At 45.9% G+C, this 16636-nt stretch overlaps 1 protein-coding gene across 2 annotated transcripts in view; it reads right to left on the reverse strand.

The window, feature by feature from the left end:
* dgkza (diacylglycerol kinase, zeta a) overlaps nt 1–16320 on the reverse strand; it is a 553752-nt gene extending 537432 nt beyond the window's left edge. For both annotated transcript variants that reach the window (XM_087996765.1, XM_087996764.1), the window contains exon 1: nt 16037–16320. In XM_087996765.1, coding sequence (XP_087852891.1) covers nt 16037–16239 — 203 coding nt within the window. In that variant the 5' untranslated portion in view covers nt 16240–16320. The remainder of the gene's footprint in view (nt 1–16036) is intronic.
* Between the last annotated feature and the right edge of the window lie 316 nt (nt 16321–16636).

Below are 16636 nucleotides of genomic sequence, written 5' to 3' on the forward strand. Positions count from 1 at the left end.
CCAGACCCATACCCCAAAAAAAGAATTGTAAGGAAATTGCATAGACCCTAACTTTTATACTCATTTAAAGACAAGTGTAAGGTGCTGTGTTCCAGATGTGATTTGATTGGTCCCTCACTAGGCTTTAATCAAAACATGCTTTATTCTTACAACACAGTTAAAATACAAATAAAATGGCATAACCTTAACTCAATTGAAAGACTTAACAAAGATGGTGTATTACTTAACTACTAAACATCAACTGTTCCAAGATAGGCAGCACCCCATAAGCACGCTCTTGGCAAGGGAAATTAGCAAAACAGTTAGAATTCTCATGTGCTGTCACTCTCCAATCCAGCAGATCAAAATAATGAAAGAAACAGTCTTCCTCTTTGTATTTCTAAGGGAAAGCTTGCACTCTAAGCCTTCACTCCAGCAGCCAGGATACTCAAGCTTTTAGCAAAGTGTTTAGCAGAAATCTTCTCACTAACTGAAAGCAAAATCAAATGTCCATTGGTTCTGTGAGCCTGACCCCACCCACTCATTCTCCTTTTATCTATTTTTGAAAAAAAAACTTCCAAGCTGTTTGTCAAATGCCTGTCTGAAGCAGACATTCTATTCCCACCGTGCTGTAAGAGAAACACCACTTCCAAAGACACAGCACCAGCACATATCCCATACTCTCATGACTCACTGTATGAAAAGGTTTTGAAATAAGGAGCGGAAGTGGGAGTCTGAATCTCCCCATTTGGTCCAAGTAGTTCAAGGGGTTGCTTAATGTTGGCCAGACAAGTCTCATTTGAAAGATTAACATCTCTGATCTTTGAGCTTTCGACAAAACCTCCTGGCTCAGAGCGACGGGCAACTAAAATAACGGGACACGAAAACACTGCTCTTTCTCCCTCCTTCACAAGGAGGGAACAGTCGAGCACCACAGCAGCACATGGCAATGTCATTATTGCTTTAAAGGAAAATGACCATTGCCCTCTAACACTGAGCTTTTCTACGCTGAAGGTCATGGACACAGACTGTGAAAACACCCAAGTGAACCACCCCCATCTTCGTCACCGGATTAAATACAGGATGAGCTGGGAAACCCTGGGGTTGAAGTAAATTGAGGGAAGCTTATCTTGATCTCTTGCACCCCAATCTTCCACAACCATGCCTGGTTCCCCAGCTGAGAGTTCAGCAGAATATAGTCTGCTTAAGAGAGTTGTGCATGCACATAGCTGAAGTCAACCCCATGATATTCTCTGCACAGCAGAAACTGGCAACTCAACAGCATATGGCAGCCTTGGCCACCAGCCCAAACCTCCACACTTGGTGCCCTGGCGCACTGTCACATGGAGCGAAACAAAGCTATTTTACAAGGTCATTTCTAAAATATCCTGATTAAGAAACTGTGATAATTTCCGCAAACAACATACTCGACAAGAGTCCCACCTGTCCTTGGTGTTTTATTTTTAGTCACTACATATCAAATTACTCATGCAACGACCATCGAACACAAGGGGGGGGGGGGGGGTCCATTCTTTTAATTTCCGCGTGCCACTTAGGTCCATTCCATACGTCAATCATTGAGGGGCCATAGGTATTCCCACCATGATTCAGAATTTCTCAGTTGCGAAAAGAACGAATTTGATGCAAACAACTATAATGTTTTGGGCAGACAGCATCCCAGGTAGACAAAGCACAATGTCTGTTTCTAGTGACAAGGTAGTTCGAGTGCAGTTACTTTGCATCAACACCAAAAACAACCAAGGATTAGCAGCAGCTCCCAGTTCAGATGGAAATACAGCATCTCATTTACTTACATCTCTTTCAGGTCTACAAAGAGCAACTTTGAATCTGGCTTTTTAAAAAAAAAAAAGAATAATGTGGAAACCTTGGACATGGGGGAAGGAGCAGTAGTGATAACGTCACTGGACGCATTATCCAGAGACCAGAGCTGAGGACATGGGATCAAATCTAACCAAAGCAACTGGCAGAATTTAAATTCAATCAATAAACCTGGCTTTGAAAGCAAGTCTCAGAAATGACGATCATTGCCATTGATTGTTGTGAAAATACGTGTCCTTTAGGAAAGGAAGGGTCTCTGGATGTGCAGCTTTTGGTTGGGGTCTTAACTGCTCTACGCATTAGCTTACTAGGCCTCTCCAAAGGCCAATTAGGGATGGGCAGCAAGTGATGGCCATATTACTCAGCACTGCCCACACCCTGTGAAAGAATTAACAAAAAAAAAGAGGAACTGCCAAGTGAGACAACAGCCTAGAAACGGAGAACTCAAGCTCCGAAAAGGCCAGAGTGGGACCTTTTTAAAAATCAAATAAATGGCTTGCCAAAGGGAACCAATGCACATTCCTCATTTTGGCAACGGCACACAAACATGCGACTTGTTTTGCTGACTGTTCAGAAGCAAAACAGCTCACAAACTAACCAGCAGCACGTCGAGCAGCAAGCCAGTGTCGGACAGGCTGCTTAAAAAGCTCATCCTTGAAATGCTTGCTTTGCTGCCACGATGGAACATAACAAGCTCAAATGCACAAGGTGACATTCCTCTTTCCAGATTCAAGATTTGAAGGTGAGATTAGATTAGATTCCCTACAATGTGGAAATAGGCCCTTCGGCCCAACCAGTCCACATCGACCCTCCGAAGAGTAACCCACACAGACCCATTCCCCTCTGACTAATGCACCTAACACTGTCGGCAATTTACCATGGCCAATTCACCTGACCTGCACATCTTTAGATTAGATTACTTACAGTGTGGAAACAGGCCCTTCGGCCCAACAAGTCCACACTGACCCTCCAAAGAGCAACCCACCCAGACCCATTCCCCTACATTTACCCCTTACCTAACATTACGGGCAATTTAGCTTGGCCAATTCACCTAACCTGCACATCTTTGGACTGTGGGAAGAAACCGGAACACCCGGAGGAAACCCACGCAGACACGGGGAGAATGTCTGTGTGGAGTTTGCACAGTCTGGTGCTGGGACCCTGGTGCTGTGAGGCAGCAGTGCTAACCACTGAGCCAACGTGCCGTCCCTGCCGAAGCTGCTGTCAGAAGAACATTGAAAGAGGCTGAGGCTTGGAATTCGGTCCGGATCGCTTGGGAGTTGGCTGTTTTCCAGTCCCACAATCCCATACAAGGTCGGAAGAAAATGCAGGCAAGTGAAATGGATGATCAGAGGACCTCTCTCATCAGAGAGAAAGAGAGAGGTCAGTTTAACCCAGAGGTCACCACGACTCAGGTGAGATCGAGAAGCCGAGGCCATCGACTGCTATGGTACTTGACCTCGCAATGTGGAGTCACTCTTCATCCAGAGCTCCCCAGCTACCCCACCAACTGAGCTAACCAAACTCTGTGAAAAATAACACAAGACAACAGGGATAAGTAGCCTCCTGGTACCTCTACCTGCCTCTTAAGCTACATTCGTTCAAAGATCTTAGTCATCAATTTAAGATTTATCCAACACGGTTGCTTCCAGCAGTTTTTTTCCAAACTTCCTGGCCTAGCAAGAAAGAGATCCATAAAAAACAAAGTGTGAGGTCTTGAAGATTAAATGTGGTTGATTGCAATACAGCTATGTCACAATGTCCCCAGCTTCTCTGCACCACAATAAACTGTGCTCTTCTAGTGGTATGAATTTAGTCCCACGTGTTCTTTCATAGCACAACGTCCCTACTCAAAATGGCTTCATCATTGCACGAGTGACAGAATAATCATCAAATACACTGTATAACAGAAACATTCCCTCAGCGTTGAGACAGAGAGAGTAAAGCAACATTGAGATTTTCCTATTGTGTGACATTTGCTTTCTTTCAGTATTGTATTCATCAGCTCTCCTGTGAATCAAATTTTGGCTAAAACTTTTATGGTCAACTACAAATTTGCTGAGATGAAACGTGTTGGAAAGTGAGCAGAAAATATTGTTATTTTTCTAAAATACATCGGCACCATCTTTAAAATTATTCTGGATCGCGATTCTTAAAAGAAAAGTTACTTTTAGGGAACTATTTGAGGGGATCTGTTCCTTTTGCCAGCACCGCACTCTAATTAAATCAATGGGAGGAGGTGTCAGAGAGCTGAAGAGATCACTGGCTCACCTCTCTTTGCTCCCTTTCAGATTGGAGTTATCAGCCTCTCCCAGTCTGAAGTCAAAAAGTAAAACAAAAAAAAAGTGTGGAGAGAGGCAAACAGGAGGGTGAACCCACATCCGAGCCCTCTGTGGATTTGCACCTCACTGTACCACAAAGGCTGCTTCACTACCAGACTTCCTGTGGTAAGACCCTGCCCAAACGGTCCGGCCGTTTAGTCGGAATCTAGAGCAGTCCGTGTACACAAACACTTGTAATTATAAAAAAGGTGCTGGCGCTCAGTAGCCACCTTCCTAATTACATTAGCCTACAAATGGTTAACGAGAGCAATAGTGGATGCAAATCCTGCGATACCTCACTAACTATCTCAGAATACGTGTCATATGGTGAAGGAAATCATAGAATCACAGAATCCCTACGGTATGGAAGCAGGCCATTTGATCCACATCCACCCTCTGAATAGCATCCCACCCAGACCCACCCCATCTTTATATCCCTACAATTCCCATGGCTAATCCCCCAATCTGCAAATCCCAAACACTCTGGGAAAGGGGTACGTAAAGAATATTTCTTGTAAGCCCCATCTACCATTCAGAAATGTCGACAAGGGAACCCACATACAAGATGAGCTCTTGTAACTTCATACAAGACAGGGCCTTTGTTTAAAGCCTCATCAAAATCTGTCCAGGAACTATGCTCAAGTACCTCCTGACTCAGAGGCAAAAGCACTGATTCAAAGCTGCCAGTCTCAAACAAGAGGTTCAACACTGGCATTCATATATTTGTCCTAGCTAACATTTTCTCCATGTTATCTATAATTTTTACCAGTACATTCGCATCAGTTACTACTTTGTTCACCTCTCCAGCTCTCCGATTATTTACTTGGCCTCAGTTGGGGTATTGTGTTCAGTTCTGGGCGCAACACTTCAAGGAGGTTGTAGAGAGAGTGTGTGGAAGACCTTTACCAGAATGGCTTCAGAAACGTCCGTGTGAGGACAATTGGGGTCGTCACCCTTGGAGCAGAAGGCTGAGGGGTGATCTAGCTTTCAAATTCACGACTGGCCTGGACACAGTAGAAAGAGGGAAACTGTCCCCATTTTTAATAAGAACCAGAGGGCACAGTTTTGCAAAATAAACAAATCCTGAAAAAGCGTGGTGGAAGCAGGTTCAATTGAGTGTATTTGAGGATTTGTATAGAAACAATGCTCAGGGAAAATGGCACTGAGTCATATTGTTCAGAGAGCTGGTGCAGACATGATGGGACAAATGGCCTTTTGTTGCACTGTAACTATTCAGTGATATGCCAGCTTTCACAACCTCAGATCATCCTGAGCTTACAGCCAGGAGGTACTTTTGCAACGTAGTCGTGGTCACTATAAATTGTACAAGGCCGTAAAGTAACTTGTATAAAGTAGCTGTTACATGCGCGGTATTTGAGAAACAGAGGCTGGAACCATCAATTTCTTGATAAAATGAAAACATTGTAAAGACGTGCTCAGATTCTGATCCTGCCCTGCCAGAGCATGGCCTCTTTTCAAAAGGGAGAAGGACGATCGATCACAAGGTAACACATTACCAGCTAGCGTCAGTGCAAAACTAATAACAATCTGCAACAGTTGCCCTCCAGCCTCTGTCTTTGTGAATACACGTCATCCCACCAACTATCCTGTGACTGAAAATAGAAAAACCACTTAGAAACTGGTGCACCCTAAACCTCTGAATCCACCAGAATCGACACTGGCTTATTTCTTTCCTCTCAGAGACGCAAGCAGGAAAACCTCTGATCGGAAATATTTGAAGGCCCGATCTCAGAAATCCACATCACAAACTATGGTTTCAGGAATGTTCTGGTGGCAATATCCCTTTCTATTTAAAACAAAAATCCAAATAGAATGCAGCCGATGTTGACTGTTATCATCAAGTACACACTGTTAGCAAAGCAATGCAGGGTAATCAGTATGATATTCATACAGTAACAGTTCATCTTTATTCCTGGAACTGCCTGAATACCAGCACAGTTTTAAAAGGCCTGAAAGTTCTGGTACTGCACAGGGGCACACAATTCTGGACCGAGCCCACAAATCGATGCAGAGCAGACCTCTTCCTTCAACGATCATCTGCTAACGTGTCTCATGGAAGTCAACACTTAAACCAATCCCAGCAGCTCTCCCTTTCTCTCATCTTCTCCCCTCTTCTAACTCACCCTCCACAAGCACCTCTTTCTATATCATTCCAATCCCTGACTTCCAACCCGCCTTTGTTCATCATCAGATTAGCACACTGTTCCAACAATGATCATTATGCTTTCCCCTTTGTGACAAGGCTCTCATTAAGATGCCAAAACCAAGTATTTTTGTCTTTACATTCCACAGAGGGTACATTACAGCCTGCTGTCAGACATATACTAGTTGTTTGCTGCCATAGTGTTCATGTCACAGATTAATGTTTTGGAACAGCTCAACGGATGTCCTGGGAAGGAGGAAAGCTATTTTATACAGTGACAAGAATCCTGTGACAGTGTAACCATCTCTCAGTGAAGAGAAATGCAGGGTTTTAAAAGCATTCTACAGTAGCAACATTTCTAATAAACTCGCAAAACCATCTTGGGCAATGTCTGAATAAAGGTCATGCAGTCGATCTAGGGCCATTTGTAGCGAACGACTTGGCTCTAGTATTCAACACACAAGAGAGAGGTATTCCGAGCTTCTGTGGCCATCAGCAAAGAAGACACTTCTTTGCTATTTTGACATTTTTTGTGAAGGTTGTAATTAATGTGAATGAAATATCTTGTAGCCAGTTCTTGAAAGAATCCCAGCATTCATTGGATTTACAGGATAGTGGGCACATTTCTCATGTTCCCATATCTCTCATTTGTACAATTTATACAGATGTCTAAATCTAACTTCTTCCTTAACTAACTTGGCCAACCATCTTCAACTCCTCCATTACGTCTAGGCCTTAGCTGGAAAGGGTTCCACAACATTCAGATTACCCCAAGCTTCAAGAATGGAAGGATCCATTGAGCCGGATTTAGCCTCAATGCCTCTTCATTATTACCAGACATTCTTAGAGTTCAGCAACTCAACAGGACCAACATCATCTCTATCAGTACAGAGGGGAGACTGGGTTCACCTGTAGATTACCTCCCGTTATCTTAGGCTCTTGGTCAGAGCTTTCCCTCAGTCAGAAATCACAGGTTCAAGTTCTGCTCCAGATCCTGGGGCCTAATTTCCAGGCTAACACTCCATTGCAACCCTGCGAGTGAACTACACTGCTGGAAGTTCCAATCCTTGATCAAATCACAATAGCCACTCAGACGGAATTAAAAAAAATTCCATGCCACTATTTGAAGAACATCTAGTCACTAGCTGGAAAGCACTGTGGAACATTCTGAGACTACGTAAGGTGCTACACAAACAGTGATGTTTTTTTCAATATAAACTCCTCAAAGTCTCTTCACCATCTCTGTTAATGCTTTGGAAATTGTACGCAGAACCGTCACACTAAATTACTTATAACTCATAGCACTTTATATGAAAACCACATTTCAAAATTGGTCTCCTAAAACACAGTTAATGATAGAGTTCACTATGTGATAGAGCTAACCGAAATGCCTTGACATTCTTGTAACACCGAGAGTTAAACCAACAATACAATTACTCACTACAATATATGCTCCTTGTTGCTATACTTGCTTCTCCTTTTTTTTAAAAAAGATACACTAATTTCCCAATGTCACATTCAAGATGAATTACAAAATTGCTCAGTTACATGAAAGCATTTACACGAAGCCAGAGGCATTTCATATTGATGTAGCTGGTGCCTTTAGTCTCAGTAACTTGCTATCAGTCAGAGCATCCTACATGTGGTGCCAGCAACAGATTATTAATATATTAACGCCTACACTGCAGGAAGGCTGAATTCTTTACTCTATTCTCAGCTAACTGCTCAAATTGGATCAACGGTTGGGGTGCTACATTTAGATTAGCCTTTTGCAGTGAACAGCTTTCAACCAGCTCAGTGTTGTCAATAGCGTGGACCTGATTTCAGGGGTGATACATAGCGACGCAACCAATATTAAGGAGCCAAACCCACAGGTTCAACAATGTCACACTATGGATTATCATGTGAACTTTGACACTTCAGATTTGGGTGGGTGAAAGAGAAAAATCAGCCAGGGATCCTCTCTTGTTAGAAAGCAGACCAGTATGGACATCAGTTAACAGTTGTCTTCAGTCAAGAGTCACTCAGATGAGGTATTGCTGAAGCCTTCAAAAAGGGGGGAACAGAGAAAAAAAAAGGAACAATGACTCAGCAAGTCACAATGAAGGTTTGGCCTAAAAGGTTGATGGAAGTAGATTCATTCATAACTCACAAAAGGAAATTGCATATAGGCAGGAAAAGGAAACACTTGCAGAGCCCTGTGGAAAGGGCAGGAATTCAGTACCTTGGAGTCTGCACTGACAGAGGCAGCCATTCTGTATTGTACTCTCTTACAAGTTGCATTGATGTAACAACTCTCTTACAAGTTGCATTGATACACAAACAAAATGTTCCAAGGTGCTTCGGTGGCCCAGCTCAGATCGGAAGACAGCCAAAGAATCAGACACGGGGTGATCTAACAAAGGGTTCGGGAAGAAGAGGGAACGTCAGGGAGGTTGGGAGATTTAGGGAGAGAAGACAACAATCCATACGGTCACACAGCAGTTGTCACGACCATCAAGCTCCTCAAAGTGCTTTACAGATGAGTAAATACCTTGCAAAGTGCAATCACAATTGCAATGTAATGAGCACAGCACCGAGTTAAGGACAGCAAAGCACCTCAAATAGCAATGCGGTAATGACCAGATGATCGGCCTTTTGTGACAGCGTTTGAAGAATATCTGTAAGGATAACTTCCCTACACCCCTTTCAAAATAGTGTCACCGGATCTTTTACAACTGTCGAGCAGGTTTAACATCTCTTGTGAAAGATGGCACCTCCAGGTAGGCCGCATTCTCTCAGTAATCGGCCTAGTTTTTCGTGCAACAGCCCAGAGCAGGATTTAATCCAGGAAACTTCCATCTTAAAAGGTGGGAGTATTATCGGACAGAAATTTCTAAGAATGTGACCTAGCTGGAGTCAGGGAGAGAGAAAGGTTAGAGAAAGGATGCCATTTGTAAACTAGAGAGAAGAATGGCAAATTTTATTTTTGGGGAACACAAATCCAACGTATCAATAAAGACAGCAGGCATGGGAGAACAGGAGTTTGGACAGGATATTAATGACATCTTAGATATCACATGACAGTGTGCTATACACAAAGCTTTTTATAGTTGACTGTAACAGGAGTTAATCATTCTCTTGAACAGGGCTTAGCCCAGCTTACTCTCATCAGCAATTATTTTAGACCAACTCATTTGGGACATCTATTTTCCAATCAGTTTATATCCCCCATCACAGCTACAATTCATCTGTCCAAGAGGACAGCCACCCATTTCAAGCCATTCTCATTTACAACCTCCACCAGCCTTCCAGGACTGCGAGCTTTCGTATTTTCTGTCCTGACCACCAGGTAGTGCTCCATTACTCCACCTCACTCGGAAGCAGATCAGATCAGACACAGCTCCAAGCAGCACTTGGGAAAGCAATGAGAGCTCCCATCCAAATCCGGATCATCAATCGAACATAACAGAGGCAGACACGCCAACAGCCAGTGGCACTTCGATTAAGCCTCACGCAAACCTCTGAGTGATCACTTTGAGAGAAGGAATACCAGCCACTTAGCAAGAGAGAAGGGACAACAACTGAAGCTAAGCTGCCCTCCCATTTGTCCAGATGTTCCTTTCCACCACTATATGAGCCCAGGTGTGCTGCAAGAAACAGTGTTTCCTCCAAGTTAGACGAGCTCCCCTTCAGGAAAGCAGGCTGAAGTATCATCACAGGATTGGATACGGACCATAGCAACGAACATGCAATCAGCAACTTCACCACCCTGCGCCCTCCCAAGAACAATGGAAAAATTGGTAGCTGATCAGAGTTCTGGTCTTCTCCAATCATCTACTTAAATCCTCTGTTCTGCATGGATGACTCCTCCTCCAGCATCATCACCACCAAACAGAAGTAACTATATTCAGTCCCTTTTTATAGCAGCGCCACTGACTGGGGGCCTCAGGGTGCCCCTGGCTCTTCACACCCTCAGTATTCTATGTCTCAGGGATCCATCCCAATCTCCAGCCCATCACGTTGCTGAAACCCTCAGCTAAATCGATGTCAGCGTGAACATTCCACTGCTTCCCCCTGCCTAGCTCATCAGCGCACCCAGACTTGAGAAACGTCAACTCACCCAAATATCTGGTTTGCATCATACATCAGGTCCTGCTTAACCAGCTGGGGCCAATGTGGAGTTTTGCCAACCTCTCCCTCCTTCCCCCCCACCCCCCCCCCCACTCTCAAATCCCACTCCCAGTGCCCAAATTCTTGAATGGCATCAATCCTCCCAACCTGTAACCTCCTCCATTCCTATATACACCTCACCCTCCATTCTTCCAACAGCCCGTGTCTCCACTGCACTCTTTGCCCACAATTGTAAACACCACGCAATAGCCCCAGGATCTGGAATCCTGGTCCTTGAATCTTTCTCCTCTTTTAAAGACTGGTCTCCAAAGAAACTTTTGCCCCTCTTCTCTTAGATACTGATTTTTTATTTTATTTTGTGTTATACCTCCAAGGTGTGCCTTCCTGGAAACACAGAACTGCCATCATTTATGGGGTACAGTGCTCCAAATTTACAACTAAAAAGCTTCTAAACCCCTAACAGGTTATCCTATCTTTCTTTCTCAGCCTTTTGAAGCACACTGGCAGGCCAAAGGAGATAAAATAAAGCAGGCATGACTGAGTACCACGGATGGAAATGTGTTGCTGGAAAAGCGCAGCAGGTCAGGCAGCATCTAGGGAACAGGAGAATCGACGTTTCGGGCATTAGCCCTTCTTCAGGAGTACCACGGAGAATAACAACAACAAAACAGACCAAAATCATCACAACAGGGCTTTCTGTCCCTTGCATTATCTGATGGTTGTTGCAAGGAGAGAGACAAGCTATGTGCTGAGACTGTGTACGTATGAAAATCAGGGGAAGTCCCCGCGCACTCCTCTCTACCACAACCAGCCTCCGAGTCATTCTAAAGACCTAGCAGTTCAAAGCTCGAAACTGCAACGTGCCATTTGCTCCGGCAAGAAAGATTCGCCAGCAAGTCATTTTTTAAAAAATTTAGAACGAGGACAGTTTAATTGAAGGATGTTCGCAAGCAGCCCTAGTGAATGGAATTGCTGACTGAGGTACTGGCAATGTCGCCTTGCTCTCCCCAAACCAGTTTAGTTGGCCACTCTCCACAGGAGGTGCCAGCTCAGCCCTGTATACAGGCTGGACCAGAAAGGGGCAACTCAGAGAGAGAGACAGAGTTTTTCCTTGCTCACAGTTCTAACAACCAATCCCATTATTAGGGACAGAATGTAAATTCAGTCATACACATGAGCCAACAGTACAGGACCACTTAAAGCTCATGAACAACATTCAAACTCTTTGCCTTGTAGAGATAGTCATACTCCACCTGGTCATGTATCACCAACATATCCCCTCTTAAACCAATTCCAACTACTAACAGCAGCTTACTGTAAGGGATGTTCTGGATAATGTGGCACTGTGGCAAGGCTGGCATTTACTGCGCATCCATGTTCTGGATAATGTGGCACTGTGGCAAGGCTGGCATTTACTGCGCATCCTTAACTGCTTTTAAGAAAGGGGTGGCCAGTCGTCTTTCTTGAACAGTTTCGGGTAACTAAAGTCTCCACAGGTGCTTTTAGGTCAGGGGTCCCAGAAACAATGAAGGAATGACAATATATGACAATGTGAGACTTAGAACAGGAGCTGGCAATGAAGGCACTCCCAGCTACTCCCTTGTCCTTCCAAGTGGTTGGGACCATGGGTTTGGGAGGTACTGCCAAGCAGGAATCATTCCATCTGGTTATGCAGGCAGAATTCTGGGGCTCTCGCCCTCTGAACTAGAGGAAAACCAAGAATATTTATTTGACACCAAAACCTGTGATATAAATTCTTAGGCCAGCCATGTTTCTGAACAATGGCATCTCCATGATGCCAGTCACTGAAAAACCATAATGTTCCAATGAGGATTTGTTCAGCCTGATCTGTACCTCTCTTAAAAGATTATTCTCACTAGGTATTCTTTAAGTTCAAGGACAGCTGTGAAGTGGGGAAGAATTCAGAAGCATGACACAGCACAGGAAATCATCTACCTTAAAGCCAAGACAATTACACACCTGGCCTCAGTATTAACCAGTCTATTTCTGGCTCATTGTTGCTCATGATGGAATTACATTTTCAATAACAACAAACCCAGGCCTAAAATTACTGAAAAACCACCACTACAAAAATCCTGAGGAGTAGGTAATTCTTTCTTAAAGGCTAGTGATGTAGTTGTAGCACTGTATTCCTGCATCGCTTCCTATCACAACAGAGAGAAAACTGGACCCGCTATATAAGTATAGGTCAGAGGCTAGGGATACTGCAGCAAGTAACTCAGCCCCTGGCTGCCCAAAGGCTGTCCGCCTGGGCTACGAGGCACAAGTCAGGAAAACTCTCTCTTTGCCTGAGTGAGGGCAGCTTTGACAAGAGATACCCGAAACAGGACTCTAAACCCACCCACCTAGTGCTACGCTCACTCGTTCCACCAGAGGCAACTGCGTCCACAGGATTCACTGCAGCAACTCACCAAGGCTGCTCTAACCAGCACCTCCAAACCCACGGTACCTACCACCTCGACAGAGAAGGGCAGAGGATGCATGGGAGTCCCACCCACCAGCTGCAAGTTGTCCTTTAAAGTCATGTACCATCCTGTGTTGGAACCATATCCCCATTTTACTTGGGTCAGAATTCCAGACTTCTCTATATTACTCCAACTTTATCTTGGTGACAACTCGGAACAGCTTCACGTGCAGCTGAAACGAGGCAACTCAGCAGGGACAGTTAGAGTTACTTATTTTAAACAAGAAAGCAACTAAACTATTTGGTCAAAAATTATCTTGAAACGTACACCTTGGCTGCTCCTTGAACAATTTCAGAATAATCCGTGCTCCGAGAGTGTAGCTGACGGTGCCAACTTCGCACCAGTACACAGTGAGATCAGAAATGGCCTCACACTCATTTCTCAAAAGTGACACAATGGAAAACCACACTCAGCTGGACGGGAAATATCTACCATGCAGTGCTTTTAAAAAAGCATTTTCTTACAAGGGTTTTCTTTAAAAAGTATTAATTTCCAGTTAATTGAATGATTGGTAGCTCATTCAATGATACGTTAGCATCCCACTTATTAAAATCCAGAAATTCATAGTCCCACTCTGACAGCAAAAGGCAGTTGCCGAGGCAATAAACTTAATGAGGTGAATTCTATTCACTGTTCTTGTTACTGAAGGAATGTTGCCATACTTGAGAAAGAGATGCAAACATAAAATATGCTCAGCGCTTTACCAGGCCGGGACCTGACATGGACACAGCACTGCACCAGGCCCAGGCCCAGGCCCAGGCCCCGTGCGGACGCAGCGCTGCACCAGGCCCAGGCCCCGTGCGGACGCAGCGCTGCACCAGGCCCAGGCCCCGTGCGGACGCAGCGCTGCACCAGGCCCAGGCCCCGTGCGGACGCAGCGCTGCACCAGGCCCAGGCCCCGTGCGGACGCAGCGCTGCACCAGGCCCAGGCCCCGTGCGGACGCAGCGCTGCACCAGGCCCAGGCCCCGTGCGGACGCAGCGCTGCACCAGGCCCAGGCCCCGTGCGGACGCAGCGCTGCACCAGGCCCAGGCCCCGTGCGGACACAGCGCTGCACCAGGCCCAGGCCCCGTGCGGACACAGCGCTGCACCAGGCCCAGGCCCCGTGCGGACACAGCGCTGCACCAGGCCCAGGCCCCATGTGGACTTAGCGCTACACCAGGCCCAGGGCCCGTTGGGTCATAGCACTGCACCAGGCCCACACCCCGTGTGGACACAGGGCAGACCATGGGCCCCTCAATACTTCAGTTTTAAATAAAGAAGCATCAGCCAAACTGAAACCAAAGTATGAACCTGATGCATTGACATCCTTTGGAACACTGGAGCACCACTGACTCCACGACTGCATTCTGCAGCCACGGGTGTGGACTGAGGATGTGCTCCATGGTAAGGACTGGCACACTGCATCTTCTCTGACTTTGCCTGGGCTATTCACAATCAAACAGCTAAAAATGGAACAGTAGTTCACAATCCGGTAGCAATTTTACCAGAGATGATTTTTTTATTCACTACACCCCACACTTCCCCACTCTCCCTAGCAGCTTGTCATGTTCTAACAACAATTCACAAATGGGCAACTCTGATGCAGTTGTTCTTGTGAGTGCCTGGTACATAGCCTGTCAGCAGGGGACTGGCAAGATGCGTTTCCAGATCTGGTATAAAGAGCAGTGATCCTGGACAGATCATTCACACTATCTTTCTGTAGCCCGTTAGCACCAAAATCAACATAACACCAGGCTCAGTGCCTACAGACAACACGAAAGGATTGCACCACATGTGCACACTGCACCCACGAAGGAAATTATGTGGGTGTTTTGTTAGCAGTCATAACTCACCACATTACACATCCAGGCACATACAGATTTCCTCACTGTGACTTATATCAAGGGTTCAGATTTGCACATGGTGACAGATGAGGGTGCACACACTACAGCATATATGTACTTAGCTGCAAGATAACAGCAAGCCCAGGCTACATGGACGTGACATGAATTGCAACAAGGAAAATATTACCAAGCTTTAGTTCCCCACTAATTTAGCATCTCCAAGGGCAATAAGTGTAAATATGAGTGTGAAAGAGACAGGGCACTGACAACGGATGCTGGGAGGGAGAGAGAAAGACTGGGAAAGGGAAACAGAGACTTGGAGTGAGGTAGAAAGAGAGACTGGGGGTGAGGAAGAGAGAGACTGGGAGTAATTAGGGGAGGAAGTGTGGACAGAGAAGAGAAAGAGACACACTCAAACTGGGAGTGAGGGAGAGACTGGGAGTGTTTGTGTGACAAGACCGAGGAATTGAGTGCAACTGTAATGGGGCCTGTGATATCGAGGGTCGCAGCAGTGAGTTGGTAAACCCCAGTTAGTTAGGCAGAGCTGGTGAGAGAGTCCCATCCTGAGTGTGCCCGAGGGTGGTCCACTGAACCACCTAGCAATCAGGCAATGGTGGGTGACTTGTCAGACCTGTGAAATTGTGATAGCAACTGTGTACAGATCGCAAAAGATGCTGCAAGAAACTGTGTGAGAGAGAGAATGATTTTACGTTTGAGACTGAGAGATACTCTAAGAGTAACTGTGTGAGAGACAGACACCAAGAATGAGAGTCAGAGACAGTGAGACAGACAGACAGACACAGAGAGAGAGAGACAGTAAGACAGACGGTGAGACAGAGACAGTAAGACAAATAGTGAGAGACTGAAAGAGAAAAAGATTGAGAGCAATTATTTCAGAGACTGCGAGCATCTAAGGCAGACACATTAAGAGTCACACAGAGACAGACAGACAGACAGTCACAGACTATGTGAGACAGTCAGATAGAGATTGTGTATGTATATGTTTGATTCTCTCACTAAGACACTACTTGAGATAGGATAAGCCAGCCTGAGAGTGTGGGACACTAACAGAGTGAGACAGCGATGAAGAAATACTCTCACAGAGAATGGTGTGCATGAGACTCCGTGTGGTTGCAATCCATCCCCTTTCTCAAATGGAAAGGACAGGATGCTATTGAAGGGAAGGTGGTTTCAGTGTTGATTTTTAAACATAGACCCCACAGTGAATGAGAGGGGCATCGGGAGGGAGGGAGGGAAAGGGGAGGGTAGGAACATTTGTAAGCAGCTCGTTCGGTTCTCACTCACTCACCTTCTGCCGAAAAGCTTGAGGCCGGTGAAGGTTTTGTGCGGATGGTGGTGATGGTGATGGTGGTGATGGTGGTGGTGGTGATGATGTTGGCGTGGAGACAGCGGAGCCTCGGAGGACGCGGGCAGCTCCGAGGAAGACGATCCGGACGCGGAGGACTCCTCGGGCTCGGCTCGCACCCCTTCCCCGCCCGGGTCCGGCTCCATCACCGGCGAGGAGGGTGGGCGCTGGCTGGGCGCTGGGCGCCGGTCACCCCTTCAGCCAGCACACACAGAGTGACACACAGAGTGACACACAGAGAGACAGAGATGGGGGGGGGGGGGGGTCAGGAGCACAGCCTGGGGGCAAATACAGGAGCTGTGTGGTCTGTCCAAGGGGCATGGGAGGGGAGGCAGAGAGGGGCCAGCACTCAGCAAGCAGAAACACACCATGGGGGGGGGAGAGACACACACACAGAGCAAAGTTACAACTACTCCTCCAGCTAGACTCACACCCGGAAGTAAGTGCATCTACATGGAGCGGCTTTTGTTCTCATTTATCAGTGAGAAATACTGAGGGGGGGGGGGGGTTTAAGAGGAAGGAGGAGGATAAGCCCCCCCCTGA

The sequence above is a fragment of the Chiloscyllium plagiosum genome, unplaced genomic scaffold (genome assembly GCF_037043375.1).
Source record: "Chiloscyllium plagiosum isolate Xiang-an unplaced genomic scaffold, Cpla_swu_hap1 HiC_scaffold_18, whole genome shotgun sequence".
In the NCBI taxonomy this organism is placed as follows: domain Eukaryota; kingdom Metazoa; phylum Chordata; class Chondrichthyes; order Orectolobiformes; family Hemiscylliidae; genus Chiloscyllium; species Chiloscyllium plagiosum.